The sequence below is a fragment of the Atractosteus spatula genome, chromosome 1 (genome assembly GCF_055471065.1).
Source record: "Atractosteus spatula isolate fAtrSpa1 chromosome 1, fAtrSpa1.hap1, whole genome shotgun sequence".
NCBI classification, from domain to species: Eukaryota; Metazoa; Chordata; class Actinopteri; order Semionotiformes; family Lepisosteidae; genus Atractosteus; species Atractosteus spatula.
The window spans coordinates 1,969,172-1,986,048 of NC_142706.1; the positions used below are offsets into that span (position 1 = coordinate 1,969,172).

A 16,877-nucleotide genomic window follows, 5' to 3' on the forward strand; every position below is an offset into this window, starting at 1 on the left:
AATATATATTCCAGCCTTTACCATTTAATTTGGCCTTATAAACTTTGCCGGAGTGACAGTAGAAAGTATTATGCCAAGTTTCATAACACACAGAACTGGGGTTTAAACTGCTTGTATTGGACGCCAGCAGTATCTATGGTGAGCTTGACAGTTCTGAATGTTTTTTACTATGCACACTTTCTGTTATTCCAAAACAATATGCTGTTTCATATCTGTATATTGATGTGTAAAAATAATTTTATCATCATTATTGACCTTAGGCAGTAAGTATAACTTTGTAATAACATCCACCGATAACTTTCTTCATAAATTTTTACAGACCTGGAACATCTTTGAGGAGAAGCAACTAAGTTCATAATCAATGTACAAAGTTATATAACACCTGTTTCTTTTTTATGGGCGTAATGCACCACAATGCAGTTCAGAAGCTGAGATTTTGGAGGTTTTTAAAATAACATTTAAAAGGTGTTGTTTTAATTAACAATTTAATTTTTTAAATTACATTATGGGTTTGGTGAATGCAATTTCAAGTTCTTGTAGTTGCTATATTAATGAAAATATGTGTTATTCTGTGCAGTTAGAATCCAGAACTGAATGTCCTGTAACATATTTCAGTAAAGAACACTTGATTTATAGATTCACTATTAGATCCTTTTTGGGATGTACTTGTGGCTGTTTGCAGAAACAGATATACCACGTTTAAAATTTAATGTGGGCTGTTCTTGAAGCTAATTGAATTGCCTCTAGTGCTGGAAAATAACTCACTGAGACATTGTTCCCAATTACTGCAGTCCCAAATCACTTATATGGAATTTAACAGGAAAAGGAATGACTACAAGCTTCATTTAATGTAGGTGTCACAATCTTCTAGAACAACAATCAGTTCAGAGATCGCAGATACAGACAGCATGGGGCAATACAATAATAACGTTTTCATAAATTCATGGAGCTGGAGCTGAATGCACATAGCTATTTTATTTTTATATTTTAGCATATAGTTGAACTATTTAAAGTAGCTGGCGAGGAGCAGTTATCAGTAGCCATAGTTTCTCATACAAAGGAACATTAAACAACCTGTGCGCTGTAAAAACTGAGTATTTTAATTTTGCTTACAAGACACAATTACCTGACCCCTACTACGGTTAAGTATTCTTCCTGATAATAAGTCTAATTTATTATGATCGCAAACAAGGAAAACGAAAAACTCTTTCACTATTTTTGTCAGTGTACCTGTGTGCCAGTTAGGACCCACCAAAACACCTTATGTTGTAGTGCAATGTACTCAGTGCGTTAGAAATGTACCTAGTGTTTTTGGTATAGCAGTATTGGACAGTTGAATTTGGTGTTGTGTCTACTCTTTGGAGACCAGTATCTTTAAAATCAAAATACATTGCTTGTCCCTAAATGGTCAAGGCAAAACTTAGTATAGTGCCAGTGTTTCATTTGTGTCATGACAATTTCAACTGTAATGTGCAGTTCATTATTCCAACTGTACCATCACATTGCAAAACATGTATCATGCTTTTGGTGATTTATTCATTAATACCCGCTGTTTGACAACATTGTTTGTTGTGCTTGCTTCAGTCTTGTTAAATTCCTGGCCAAATTTCCCATTGGCCTTTACCAATCATGGCCTCCTAATAATCCCCATCTATGAATTGGCTACATCACTCTGCTCTCCTCCCCACTGAGAGCTGGTGTGTGGTGAGCGTTCTGGCACACTATGGCTGCCGTCGCATCATCCAGGTGGATGCTGCACATTGGTGGTGGTGGAGAGGAGTCCCCATTACCTGTAAAGCGCTTTGAGTGGACTGTCCAGAAAAGCGCTATATAAGTGTAAGCAATTAATTATTATTATTATTATTATTATTATTATTATAAATTAACACAGACTAAAAAATATCAACTACAGGTATTGAATCTGCTGAGAATCCTCTGAGACTCTTGCAGGTACCATTGTTCATCTGGTTTTGTCTTATTGCTTAAATATAACCTCACTGTCTGCCAGAGGAGTGTATCAGTTATCCGTCATGGGTGTCCCTTCTCGTTTTGGATACGCCTGTCACCAATTTTCATTTATTTTTCTGATGGGATAATGTTAAACAATGATGTCTAGTAATGTTTTTAATTTCATTTTAATCGTTTGTTTTTCCAGGCTGAGTGTTGAGTATTTGTGATAAAAAAAACAAATGGTCACAGGTTACTAACTGATACACCTGCTCCTGATGTGCTATGTCTTAAATATACTTAAATCTGTATATAAAATCCTGTATACTGTATATAAAATCCATAGTCTTGTGATCCACTGTTATTTATTAAATAACTTTATTGTATTACATTGGAGACAAAAATAGATATATTTCTCCCTCTCCTTATGGGCCTATAAGCCTGTACATATATGTCTGAGAATGTAGCTGAGGTATTTTTCCTTGCTGCTTAAGGTGATTAAAAAATGGAATAGGAATCATATTATACTGATATTTCAAGGTATATGTGTGTACTAGTCAATATGTGTCTGGATCACGAATTATGATCTTTGACACTGAAATTGAATGATCTGATTGAGACACCTGCCAATAGTTGTAGGTCCTTTCATGACATCGCTGGCACAAACCCCTTTTACCTCACAGTGATCACGCGCCGCACTGCCAGTGGTGCTGCCTACTGTTTCCAGGCAGGGCTGCTTGCTGTCTGTTGAAAAAGCTTTAAAATGAACATGTAAGGAATATACATTATACTGTAACACTGTAGGTATTATATGCAATTTCATGTTCTATTTAAAGCCTTTTAATTGTATTCCATTTAATCATTTTTTAAAAATATGGTATATTTTAAAGGCAGCGTTTCAGTTTTTTTTTCTGCTTCAATTTTCCTATCATGGTAGTTTAAAATAAGCGATTTTCACAGAAGAGGGGTTTCTTCAGATTTCCACCCTTATACTCCTGACCTGCTAAATATCTAGGGGCCCCTCCAAAGAGAAATGTCCCTCATTGTGTCTAAAAAGCATTCCAGCGAAAGCCCTTCTAGAGCCTTATAATTGTGCTGTGCATTTTTATTCATAAATTCATTGAGTGTGAAGGAGATTTGCACGCAACATTGCATAAATTACTTCAGAAGCCTGAAAAATGGAAGACAGTGCACTTACAAGCTTTTGAAAAACAGTTATGATATAATGAGCAGTATAATATTTATAGCACGTTGAATATTCAATAATGAGAATTTCTTGATTGGACATATCAGAATAGAACTTGTTGGCAGAAAATACTGTTGCATGCCTCTACTTTTCTTTTCTGCCATTTTGAGAAGCACATTCTCCACAGTATACTTTTATTTTTCTGAAGAGGGAAAATATTTGAACAAGCTTTCCTCTTCCTTTGCTCAAGGCCATCACGAATCCACCTGCCTCACCCCCACAGGTACCAAAACACAGCATCTACCCGTACATATTCGGTACCTGGCAGCAAGAAACAGTTTGACAAGACAATCCCTCATAATTAAATGCTGTAATTGGTATTTTAATCAGCATTGTAGCCAGGAAGATGGTGTGCTTATCAAATACATGTATAAAATATATAGACATTGTCACAATTCTTAGCCAAAGTGATGAAAGCCTATCTTTAAATTGGAACCCGGCTGTACTGTTCAAAAATGCAATCCTGACTTTATGAAGTCCTCTCCACAGTGATACAAGTGAAAGTAATATGCAGTAAAATCGGTAACAAAACATCCGTTTTGGTTTGAGATGCTTTGCACATGGAAAACTTCGGAACAGAAGGTGTTTCATGCTGAAGATAATTCTTAAAGATAATATTAACAAAAACGGGATATATAACACAGGTGGGTGAGGTTCAGTGCCTCACGTTCTGGGCGAATATTAACGTCCACTTCAGCGGCCAGGGAGACAGCAATGCAGTTAACATGCTGTAGGACAGGGGTTATATACCGATGCCGAATAGTTTTAATGTGCACACAAGATGCAGAGCCCGTGACACACTGAAGCCTGTGTGCTGTAGACACTTCAGTAAGGCCGCGCAGCAGCCTGGTCTTCACTACATAGAGCCATGCATCCGTTTCTGTATCAGCAGAGCAAGGAGTGTGACCTGGAAATGGCATGTTTATGAAGAAACATACCCTTGGGGTGCTTCTGCAGAGGGCTTTGAATAACCCCTGGGGGTTGAAAGCAACAGCAAGGTTTCGAATTTCGGTACTGCCAGTCTCAAGAAGCTGTTTTTAAGAGCGTGTGAGCCGTGATCCTCAGTCTTGTCCCGAGTTTAACTCGAGAAAGACCTGTCACATCTACATTGTAACAGTGCTTGGAGGAGCATGGTGAATAATGCGTGTGAAAATAATGCCCATTTCTAAAATGTTATCAACAAGTAGAACACAATGTGTTTTTATTACGGACATCAGCCTTTTCCCTTGATTTTGAAAGTGTCTTACATTTGCTTTTGTGTCTGAGGCTCATTTCCAAACATGCAGTTTCCATGGGTAGAGTCTGTGGCAGCTATTCTGCAGGTGTGTTGCACTTTACTTTTAGGAAATGTTTGAATGAAATACTGTCAGACTGTTTCAGTATGTTTCCAAATATGTCTGTGCTCTGGGTGAAATATTGAAATACTGTATCTCTCTTGAAGCAAGGCCGTGGTAAAAATGTGCAGTGCAATTAAGCAGTCATTAGCAGGGAGAATTTTTAGACTCCTCTGCCTCAGCTGTTGGTTTAAGGTTTGTTAATGTGGTGTGTTTTCTAAAGGAAGTGGTAAAGTCATTGCAAGAACAAATTAAAAATAATTAATAATGTGCACATGCCTTTTGGATACTGAAATATGCAATGTATGAAAAATAATTGGAAGTAATGTCAGTAATCTACTTAGAGTAACAATCAAGCTGTCTGGTATGCGTCGTTACCTTAGCAACGCAAATAATCTGAATACTCTGCTACAATTATTGTGGAACTGTACAGCATTTTCCTTTAATGTGTTTGGAGTTACAATTAACTTGTTTTTTTAATATACTTTGATAATAACCTCAGTTTTACTTGAACCCAGTCTTATTTGGCGGCTTGGTTATGAGAGAAGGGGAAATACCGAAGAGAGAGAAGCATCCTGACGAGGCCCACGATCCACAGTTATCCAGTTATCTCCAGGCAATGCTGGCCTGAGAAGGGAGGCTCCTACTGCTTTAAAGGGATTTGGGAATATTTGTCCCTTTAAATACATTTTAAACCACCAGAAATCAATTAACAAGGGAGAAACCTGTAAGAAAATTAATTGCAAGAAAAGATCCCTGACTTATTTCCTTCATTACAGCCGCATGGGGTTTTTATGCGTTATTGCTGATTGGAAAAGTGCATTTTAGTTATGCAAGAAATCGAGTGATCATCCATTTTACAACCTTTTCATTAGGAAAAGCTTTTTTCCTTTGTTTGAAAAGTGTCTTACATTTGTGTTCGTTTCTGAGGCTGAACTCCAAACGTGCAGCTTCTGTAGGTGCATCCAAGTTTCACGACTGTCTGTGAGATTGGCTGAAACAGAGAATTCGCAAATCAGTTTGTAATCTGTCTTCTTTTAGTTAGCATTATTCCTCAGCATTTAAGCTGCGATTGTCTTCTGTCAGCTCACAGTCTCCGTTTTCTGCAGCTGGCTCAAAGTCACTTTCCCCCTGGAGTCTGGGGCCTTGTTTCTCCTGCTTTTTATGTTTGGATTGTGTTGGCACCTCCAGTCCTGAGGCTAACATAACATGCTTTGGTACAGTTGACACTTTCAACTTTCACTGAGATACAGTTGGTACAGTTGACACTTTCAAGAGATGAGTCCATCTCTCCAGTCATCCATTCTCTAACCCCTTTATCCAGTTCAGGGCCACGGGGGAGCTGGAGCCTATCCGGGCAAGCAACAGGCGCAAGGCAGGATACACCCTGGATGGGACGCCAGGCCAACACAGGGCAGACATAGACATAGACGTGCACACACTCACACCACTGCCAGTTTTCAAAGAAGCCAATTAACCTACCAGCAAGTCTTTGGGCAGTGGGAGGAAACCGGAGCACCTGGAGGAAACATACAAACTCCATGCAGATGCCACTCCAGGTCCAGACGTGAGCCCAGAGCCCCAGCGCTGCGAGGCAGCAGTGCTAACTGCTGGACGATCGTGCAGCCCTCATGCAGCCCTGTTGATGGCAATTCAGTATCCTTGTTTCCAGAAAGAAGCGTTATGCTGTTACTGTAAGCGATGGCTTTCAAACAGCGCTATAGTCATTTACATTTATCCAAAGTGACAGGTAATTAATTTGAAAAAAAATCACGGTACTGAAATAGGATTAATACGTTACCATGTGGATAATTAAAATTGACCACGGTGTAGCTCTGTACACAGATGCAAGCTATTGCAGAACCGATTGAAAAATGGGCAATTTAGCCGTAGAGCAGTTGAGGTATCGGATCACCTGCAAAGAATATGCATGCTTACACACTCTCAGACACAGGCATGGTCATTTTCCTCTGCTCAACTAAAATCACTTTACATTAAATTACACTTAAGGAGATGTGGAATTTTTTGTTGTGTTTAATTTCTATAATTTCATCTCTCTCTCTCTCTCTCTGACAGAGCTACATTCATGGAAGCAGCCAAGCACAGTTTGTCGCTGAATCTCACATCATTCTTCTGCTGAGTATCCTTTTCATAAACACATCTCAAGGCCATAGACCTATACAGTGAAATGACTGTAGCTAATTAAAGAAGGTAAGTCTCTGTACTTTCACTTCAACAAGTAGCATACTGTAATAATAACTCGACAACATTGACAAACCACTTAGACACTTTTACCTAAACTATAATATATAGTTTAGGTAAATTAAACATTATTCATTCAGTGACTTGAGATAATCTGTTCCTTATATTTAAGAACAAACACTTATTTTAGCAGATAATTGTAGATCTCACGTTAGTTTTGCATCTACCCGGTGTTTGTTGATGTCTAGTGTATGTATTAAAGTTTACTAAGTAGAAAAATGCTCTGAGAAAAATCTGAGATTTAAAGTTTTGGAGAGCAATGATGCATCTCTAAACTCAGTTTTATTAAAGTGTTTGTGGAGTAATACATAGCATATTTAGAAGTGAAGTTCTATTCATTTTGTGATTGATTTCAGGAGTGTTCTGTTCTGGAGATACCTAGAAGCAATAAAAACAGCATTAAACTGCAAACACAAACACGTGGAATAAACAGTTTTGTCATGGATGAGATCCTAAAGGATGTAAAATGCCTAAGGGTTTAAAAGGTAATTTATGTTAATAATGATTTTCTGTTTGCATTGAATGAGTTCAGTTCTAGGAAATTCCACATTAATGAAAAGAAGTAAGGAAGGTATCTTAGCTCAGGTTTTGTGTCAAGCTTTGGAATGAAATCATATTTAAGAGCCTACTTCAGATCTGCAGTATGAATTGGCTGGGTTTACATGCAATAATAACTCAGTTACACTGTTTTCACCTGTTTACATTTGATGTGTGAGCTGTTGCCCCTTAGAAAACATTTTACTTGAGTGGAAAATATGCTGTTGATATATAAAGTCAAATTACTAAAACTCTCCAGGTCTGCTGCATGTGGCTTTTTTATTTGTTCAGTGACCAGGTACTGCATTTACAGGAAGATTTCTGTTGCAAACATGAAGGTGTGTAAAAATCCATCCAAACACAGAAATATCTCTGACCCTGCGCTTATATACTGTAGCTGCTCTTCTCCACACCAGTACACCACAAACTTGTTGTGACCTCCTCAATCAATTTTAACTCTGTGTGAAATACAGTACACTTTAATGAAAAGCTTAATGCCGTTTCTTGAGGACCAACAATACCCAACAGGAAAATGCATTAAGGATGTTTATGGAGACATCAGGTTTAAGAATCTTTGGGTTGACCCACTGGCTGAGATTCAGCCTCCTGGCCAGAGGACGAGGAAGTCAGGACCCCAGCTGAGGCATATTAACCATGGGAAGCTGCACAGGTGGAGAAGAGGTGTAGGAGAAGAGAGGGAGGCTTGCTATGTTATTTACAGCTTTCTGGCAAGCACCATCAGAGAGTATTATAAGTCTGAGCACCGGAGGAGAAGGCGAGCTTGGCTGCTTGCATTGCTCACACCAAAACTTTCGTTGAAAAAGCTCCCTTCAGTATCATTGCTGTCATTAACTTTATTGGCGCCTGTTTCTGCTGGAGCTAGTGCGCTCAGACAGCGAGGACTGTGAGGAGACCAACGCAGAGCGGCTCCATGGGGCAGCAGGTCCGCCGGGCAGGAATGAAGCACCTGCTGCCTTTGTGCACGGAGCTTTGCGCTCTGCTGACTGCTGGTCGCTGGGCACGGCGCACAAGCATGGAGGACGAGTATGAGAGCAGCATCATGCCGTTCGTCTTGTTTCAGTGATGCTATCCTGATTAACGGCGTATCTGAATTCTTGGGGTCGCGAGGTCGAGGTGGCGGCTGCTGGTCAGGAGCACAGCTGTGACACGTCTGCCCACAGCAGGTGGTTTTTGGCCCGTACGCGTTTTCATTTTCCAGCTGCGTCTCAAATCCAGCCCATCTGCAAAGTAAGATTTATCCAAAGCAACTTACTTGTTTGCACCCACTTATAAATTTGTCCGGGTTTTGTTTGCCTGAATTGATTCAGGTGAAGTTACGACAGTGCCGTGTCTCGCCTGGGATCTGAGCCCAAAACATGCTAGTGACAAGTCCAGAGCCCTGATGCTCCAACACACGCCCCAAGATTTATCTTAAGTGTGTCCGGTGTCGTACTGTCAGTCACGGGCACAGTTCATAATGCCTTCACACTATGTGAGGGTAGACAGGCTTTGTGCAGAATATTCCTTGCCTTTTATGTCCTTTAGTGCTAGAAAATTCCTCAATGCTTAAGACGTTTGTGCCAGGTGTACCTATGCTCAGCACAAAACCCATGATTTTCCATCAATTCGAGCAACTTTGTACCATGAAAATATTATTGAATCCTCTGGTAGACCAGCCCTTATATGTGTCATTTGTAAGTGGTGCTTTGTAGTCCCTTTACAGTGGTGAGAGAGACAGGAGTTTATCTCGTGTATGTAGACAAAGACACATGCTCAGTGTATGCGATGGGTTGCTAGACTGAAGTGTAGTTTATCTAGCAAGAATAATGCATATGGGTGTGCTCCTTTTAAATAGTATTTAAATTATATTTTGTGTCATGGGGATTATAAGATTTAGCAATAGAATATATGTGTTGTTACATTGAACATTCAGCTTCACAGAGTTAAGATACATTAATTATTCTTAATGTCCCAAGGAATTATTTTGTCAGGAGATTAATGTTATAATATATGCAAAATATAGATTACTAACAACTTAATTAGCTGCATCTTATCTATTACAACTGTGATTACTCTACAACAATACATGTAATTAAAGAGACAGGCACTCAGAGAGAGAGAAGGGTAACAAAAATAAAGGGAATTTGTGAGGCAATGGATTCTGAAAGAGAAAAAACGTGGAAACATTGTGAATTTTAGCATTTGTCATCTTCAGAACAGCAGTAGTAATTTATCAGGCTACACACCTTACCTGTGCTTTTTCAGGTGGTGGATTTCCATTTTAAAAAGCAGTTCTTGAGCTCCAACAAAAACATTGCAAAAAGTGCATTTTTTAGAGAAATGTGTTAGATGTATTCTTATCTTACCTCTTAAACATTTTTATTTTAAATATGTTTTTAAATTCATAATCTAAGCCATGCTAGTTTCAACATTTTTTTGTTATTTTGAATAGAAAAGGGTATTCGCTAAGTAATAATAACCCCCATACACTTCTTGCTTCTTGCTACAGTTTTACTCAAAAAGTCAATTAACACTTTGGCTATCAATGAACTCCGATCAATAAAGCGGGTTAAGTGAATATGAGTTAATTAGCAAAGCAGTTACCCTCACTGCCAAAGCTGCCTGAAGGCATATGTCACTTGTTAAGTTGCACAGAGATATGCTAGAGAAGAGAAAAAAGTCTTACAGTGACAGCAAGTATTTTATACACAAGCTGCTAACATACTGTATATGCAGCCACCTATAGCAGCAGTATAGGGTATTGCTTTATAAAATAATAATAAAGCCCAGTATTCAGGGAAATTAAGTCTTGCACTTTATTAAAAGTGATCAAATAAACCAAATATTCAAAGAAGGCAGAGGCAGTTAACAGAAAAATGGAAACACCGATGTAAAGTCACTAAAGGAGTTGAACCACCACGTGTAGCCTGTATGCGCCGTGGCCAGGGTCTGGAATTCTGCCGGAGGAATGTGACACTGTTCTTCCACAAGAAGAGTAAGACGTTGAGAAGTCGGTCAGTTCACCCCTGGATGATGGAGGTGGAAAATGCTGTCTTGGGCATTGTTCCAGGATATCCATTGGGTTCATCTGGTGACTGAGATGGCCGTGACATACAGATAACATCAACCTCACGTCAGTGTTCCTGCCGTCCCTGATTTGCCTAAATTCTTTGTGATCGTGATGTGTTTTCTTTAATCTTTACAAGAAGATGCAGTGTGACTGTTTGATTTAATGTTACAAGACACTAACCAGTTGAAAAACACAGGGGATAATTAATATGTGGTGTGCTGTCTACCTAAGTTATGAACAGAAGAGTTCATACAAAAAAAAACCCTTGAGACATTAAGATAGTAAAAACATCTCAGCTCCTCAACACGTCACTCACTGAGCTGCTCACTCTGTGTCCCAGAGGAACTCTGTGAAATGGCATCCCTTATTTTGGAGCTCTGGGACAATTCCAGGATTAGATTACAAAACAGAAACAGAGACAGAAAAGTAACACTACTGTCTCTGCTTCATAGCACTGCAGACCTGATCCCTTGGTGACTTCACTGTGCTTAGACGTCTTTCAGGAGAAACTCTTTCAATAACACGTTTCTGTATAGATATATAGATATAACTGGTTGGTCCTGGTTGCAGTCTGCAGATTGTCATTCCAACCCGGCCATCTACCAAGCCTCATCAGCCTGTTGAAAGCCCGCAGACACACTGGCCCTCCAGGATCCAGCAGAGTGGCCCTGGTGATGTTAGTGAGACAGGCAAGAGTTGATCATCAGGCATTAATCATTTTAGGTGGTTGGTGTGCCCTCCCCTTAGCCCACATGTTCTGGAAACTGGCAACAAACCTCAGATCCCAGTAATAAAGGATTTATGATAAAGCAGATTCATATTGGTTAACTGGATAACTTTTTATGGTTTATTTTTTTATCCCAATAGTCAGTTTAGATTAGTTGCCATTAATTTAATTTTTAAATATTTAATGGTCACTTTCATGACTGATTTTTGATCTTGACATATAACCAGCAATGAGGTGATTTGTAATCTGTCATTAGCAGAATAACTAGACAGATGATTTATCATGAAATATTAGAACGCTTTTAGCTTCTGAGCTGATTATAGTCGTATATTTTACCTGTGAATCGGTAGTCTTTAAAAAAAGCTGCACCTAAGGTTTTTAATATGATTAAAGTTGTGTGGGACTGAAATTAGGACAGATGTGAATTAAATAAGAATTTTAGAGGTTGATATTTGGCTATAGCTGAACAAGAATGTGAAAAACTCCTCCTCATCATCATCTGACAGTTTACTCCTGGTGAGGGTCGCTGTGGTAACAGGCTGAGCAGTAGATCAGGCTTCTGTTACCCCAGCAACAGTCCCCAGCTCCTCCTGGGGGATTCTCAGGGGCTCCCAGGCCAGCCGAGAGATACAGTATCATCCCTGCAGCATGTCCTGGGTCTGCCCTGGGGTCTCTTCCCAGTGGGAGGCGCCTGGCAGCATCCGCCTCCCTGTCCACACCTCAGCTGGCTTCTGCTCGATCCGACCGAGCAGTGACTCAACTACAAGTTCCTCACAGGCCGCCGAGAGTCTCAGCCTGTCGCGGAGAGTCCGCAGTCCGCCACTCGTACCTGCGATCTCATCCTGTCAGTCACTGCCCGGACCCTGCGTGCCACAGGTGAGGATGGGTGCGCAGATCAACCCAACAACCCAGAGCTTTGCCTGAAAACTCGGCTCCTGCTCCAGCAGCGCGGTAAGGTTCAGGAGTCCACCTTACTGTGGCCGCTGCAGCGATCCGCAGGCCAATCCCATGATCCCCTCCTGTCCTGTCACGCGTGAACAAGACCCCGAGTCATTACTCAGTTGTTAATAACTGTGAATAAAATGTTATTGAAAGTATTTCCCTGGGAGCTGAATATACAGTAAATCACTTTCACAGTTTTTGGCTAGGACGACATGAAAAGGACTGTGAAAATGTGCTCTGTGAACATTTTAACTGATAAATATCTTCATTTGTATGTGCTTATTTTTGGGTTTATTTTTCGGTTTTTAGTGAAACTATTTTTGCCATTGGTGTACTCGAACATGCTAAAAGTACTTGAGTCAGTTCACCATATTGTTGAATTATTTTGCTTTCTTGGGACCCTCTTTCCTTGGCATTGATTTCTGAGTGGGTGTCAACAAAAATGTGGTTTCCTAGCAACGTGAAACATTGAAATGCAAAAACACCTGAAAGTTTGAAACACTTGAAATCCAGTATTAAACCTGTTAAGTAATAGTTTAGACATTGTCTTCTAATACAGAGTACCACACTGAAACTGATCACAGAGTCAGGTGTCTTAGACGTTTGTGTACATGTACAGTACATTTGAAAAGCGCAGCACATGTGAAGCACAAGTTCACTGAAACAGGAAATCTGTTTCTGAAGATCCCGTTAGAAGGCACCGTTGTTTCCTTGACAACAGCTACAGATGCTGCAATCACCATGGGGATGGTTCTTCTGAATGAGGCTGCCACTTCGAAAGGGGATGTTGGCAAACGCAGAAGTATGTCACTTTTTTTTCAAGTCATTTGCAATTAAAATGTTTGTTTTGAGCAATAACAGTTATGTCGGTTAGCACCCAAGCGGGTGTTTAAAGGAGAAGCCAGAAGCAAACAAATGGTTATTAAAGTCGGCGAAGTATAGTTTTCTCAATGGCCCTCCAAACTGTAATTACGGTGTTGAATCTTGCCTGCAAGGAGAATGGGATTGGTAAATTTGTTTATCTTTTGATGGCGTAGTTATTTGGCCAGGCCTGCATGGGCAATGAGGAACACAGGCATTTTCCACAGCCCTCCTGCCACTGCCTTGAATGCCCTGGCAATGGCTCACACACTTAAAAGTGGTTTGAGTGGTAGGATACAGTTAAAAATGCATCTATTACAAGATGGAACTTCTGCGTTTATTGAACACTCATTCATCCTGGCAAGTAGTATTTCTGATTTTGAGTGAATTACAGTAACTATTTTAAGACGCACTGTTGTGAATACTTAATTCTGCATTTCTATAGACGACTGTGAAGCAGCGGAAATTAGGTATTCACACCCGTAATTGCCTCTTGCTAGGATGAATGAATGTTTAATCAACTTAGAAGAGATATATTTATCAAATAATTATAGTTTAACAATATTTTTTGCAGTCAATGCATTACACAATTGCTTAGTACAAGATGGAGTGTGCTAGTACTTACGTCTGTACATGTGGTTTCAATGCACAGCAATAAAAAGAACATTGCATTGCAAGGTACTACTGTGCATGGAATACTTCATTCTTGTAAGAATTTTAGATGCTAAAATATGAAATAAAAATTAATGAGCTCTGCTTGTTCTGTGAATGAGAGCTTGTTTTTGCCATTACCCATCTGAAGAGCTTTGAAACACCGACATCGGTAGAGAGGGAAATTGTTAGCAGGCCACAGCACAGCAGACATACATAAATGAAAGGTTTGTATATGAAGAGCCTGTGTGGTGAAAACACACCCGTCTCACTTTTGAACCCTGTTTCTTAATATGTTTCTTAATAATTTACACCTCCTTTAAGTGCAGTTCTTAATGGAGTCGCTGAAGTATCATTTTGGAGACCACCTGTACCAGGACTAAGAAACACCCGAAGAAGAAACCTCAACGACCAAAACGTTGTGTTTCTTCCTCCTGCTTTTACGTGTCGCATGAACCTTAATTTGTTATTTTGCAGGCAAAGCTTGTTGTTGCACTTAAACCAAGTTGTGTGTTTCCTGGTGTATGATGGCTGATGCGCAGATCTAATATATTTTGATTGTTAAGCCATGAAGACAGTACTGTTGTGGGCAAAACCATCACAGAACATGGCGTATAAGCTTTTGTCCTTTTCACCTACTACATGCAGTATAGAATTCTAAAAAAAACGTCACTTATAAAGGTTAATTTCTTCGCTTTAATTTTATAGCTGACTGAATATTTGGAACATTTTAGTACACATGATTGTGAGGACGTTTTTTCTCAAGAGCAATATCCTTTTCTTTCTTCACATACTGTTCTGTGGTTTTCTTCTATCAATATTGAATGTCTGTGTTGCATCCACCCACCCACGCACAATCACAAATGAAAGAAAATGAATATTGCTGTTTGCCTCTGTAAGCAGTGTGGCATAGCAAAAAACGGCTCAAACTTGTTAGGAGTCTGCCTGTAGGCTTCCACGTGACAATCATGTACAGTATGAAATAATTTATAGCCAATTTATAAGGCAAAATAATGTCATGATCAGTATAGAAGAAAGCTGTGTGAAATGGCTCAGGCTTTGAATGCCAATTTATCCCATTGTCTCGCAGTGAAACTTACAAAACTTCTCTTAAAAAAGTGTGGGAGAAAGAGTGGACCACAAAGTCCAAAGCAGGGCAAATTGCTTTCAAAGAAAAGAGAAGAGACAAAAAAGGGGATTTCATGGAAAACATTTGAAAAGTTATATACTGTATACTGTACAGACATACACAAGTAACACAAAGAAAGGTTTGTGAATGAAAAATCTGCATTCATTATGAAAACTCAAAATTGAATTTCCCTGCAAATTATGGTATAGTGTTGCCTGAAAATTACTAATGAGTGTTTTGCTTTTTTCGTACTTTATTCATTTGCCAGGTGCATGCCACTAGAGGTTTTCAGTGAATAAATATACCTTTCTATAATCTGATATCTGTATCAGCATATATAAACATTGTGATGTCCCATTTTGTTTAATTTCAAACGATTACAGTGCCAAGAATTAGATTGGTCCTTATTCTGGTACCTTTAAAGTATATCTTAACAAAAGTCTTAATCAAAGAGGAACAAATACACCTTAAATACACAACACGTAAGATATTGTTGAATTATTTTTCAAAACGGTCCAACAAAAATTATGTTAATGTAAATAAGTATGTAAACACTTAGATTCAGTAATCAGTGGTGCTTCCTGAGCTTGCATCAGCTTTCAGAAATGTTTGCTCATTTTTCCTTGCAGATCTTCAGATCAGTGATGTTTGAGGTTTTCCTTGTTTGAAGAGCTCTCTTCAGGTCCTACAATGACATGTCAATGGGATTTAAGTCCTGACTTTGATTTGGCCAATTGAAAATGTGAAATTTCTCCTTCAGCTGTTCTGTTGTAGATCTGCTGGTATGTTTAGGATCATTGTCTTCCTGCATGACCCACTTATAGCTGAGCTTCAGCCTAATTGATTGTTCTGTCAATGATGACAATCCATTCGGGTCTTTAGGCAGTAAAGCAGCCCCAATCCAAGTTCCAGGCTTTCCAATCCACCTCCAAGCTTGATTGATAAGATGAGGTTCGTCTTCTGGAAGTCAGTGTTTGGTTTTTGTCACACAAAACATTTCTTACAGTGACCAAGAAGTTCAACTTTTGATTAGTCTGTAAAGATTACATTCTTCCAGTAGTCTAGTGGATCATCCAGGTGCTACTTGGTGAACTTGAGAAGGACAGAAATGTTTTTTGAAAGCTCAGTGGTCTCTTCTTGATTATCCTCCATGAAAACCAGTGTTTGTGTCTTTTCCTCATGATTGAGGCATGAGAACTGTCATTAGATGCAGTGAGAGAGGCATGCAGATCCTGTTGCACTGTTGCATCAGGTTTCCTTGTGATTCCTGGGTGAGGTTCTGGGTTGCTTTTGGGGAGATCTTGGCAGACCATCCGGTCATGGATAGTCACCATGGTCTTCCCATCTGCAAACTGTTTATATCTGTCTGACACTGCAATGATGGAGATCGAAATGTTTCTTTTGTCCACAGCATTATCCCTTTTGGGTTCTGTGGCTGATACTTGAAAATGAACATTGCAAACTTTTAACATCACAGCATCTAACAGTGTTCGCTGTGGTCTGAGATCAGTAATTCTAGTGTACTTTATAATGAGTGTGTAGTGCTGTGAATAATCAATAGCATCAACTCTTTTGTCTTTGGTTTTTCAGTTATCTGCCTTGTGGGTCTCGGCTTAGTTGTGTTTTTCTTCAGTTTCCTGCTGTCGATTTTTCGATCGAAGTATCATGGTTATCCTTACAGGTGAGACAACATTTCTGTATCTTCACGTTTTATCAGTGTCATGAAGAACAACTGAAATGCTTTGAGCAAACGCTCGATTAATTTTAGTTCTTGAAAAACCTATTTTTATTCATTCACTGTCTCCTTGGAAACATTAAGGCTGTGTCTGTACCTAACGTTTATCCACATATATTTATACACAACTATAAATTACTTTTTTCATTCTTCTTCTTTTCAGCTTTCTAATTAAATGACCAGATTGAGGGGTTCTCCAGATAATTAAGAAGACAAGAAGTTAATGCCCATGCTTACTAGTTAAAAAAATGTTTGCATGTGTTTTGACAAGATGCAATAACTTTATGATCCTTAAAACAAATCCTTTCACAAAAGCAAAATAAGGAATTATAAATAGGTTTATTTCCGTTTCGAAGCACTGCAATGTAAAGAAAGTCAATTAATCCATCATGTAAAAGGAACGCTATTTAATACTGTAATAAACATTGTTTCTGGA

At 39.2% G+C, this 16,877-nt stretch overlaps 1 protein-coding gene across 1 annotated transcript in view; it reads left to right on the top strand.

Annotated features, from left to right (window-relative positions):
• tusc3 (tumor suppressor candidate 3) overlaps positions 1–16,877 on the top strand; it is a 76,956-nt gene extending 60,079 nt beyond the window's left edge. The window contains exons 7-10 of the mRNA XM_088932913.1: positions 6,604–6,667; positions 12,793–12,867; positions 16,297–16,387; positions 16,605–16,877. Of these exons, the coding sequence (XP_088789039.1) occupies positions 6,604–6,667; positions 12,793–12,867; positions 16,297–16,387; positions 16,605–16,620 (246 nt within the window). The 3' untranslated portion in view covers positions 16,621–16,877. The remainder of the gene's footprint in view (positions 1–6,603; positions 6,668–12,792; positions 12,868–16,296; positions 16,388–16,604) is intronic.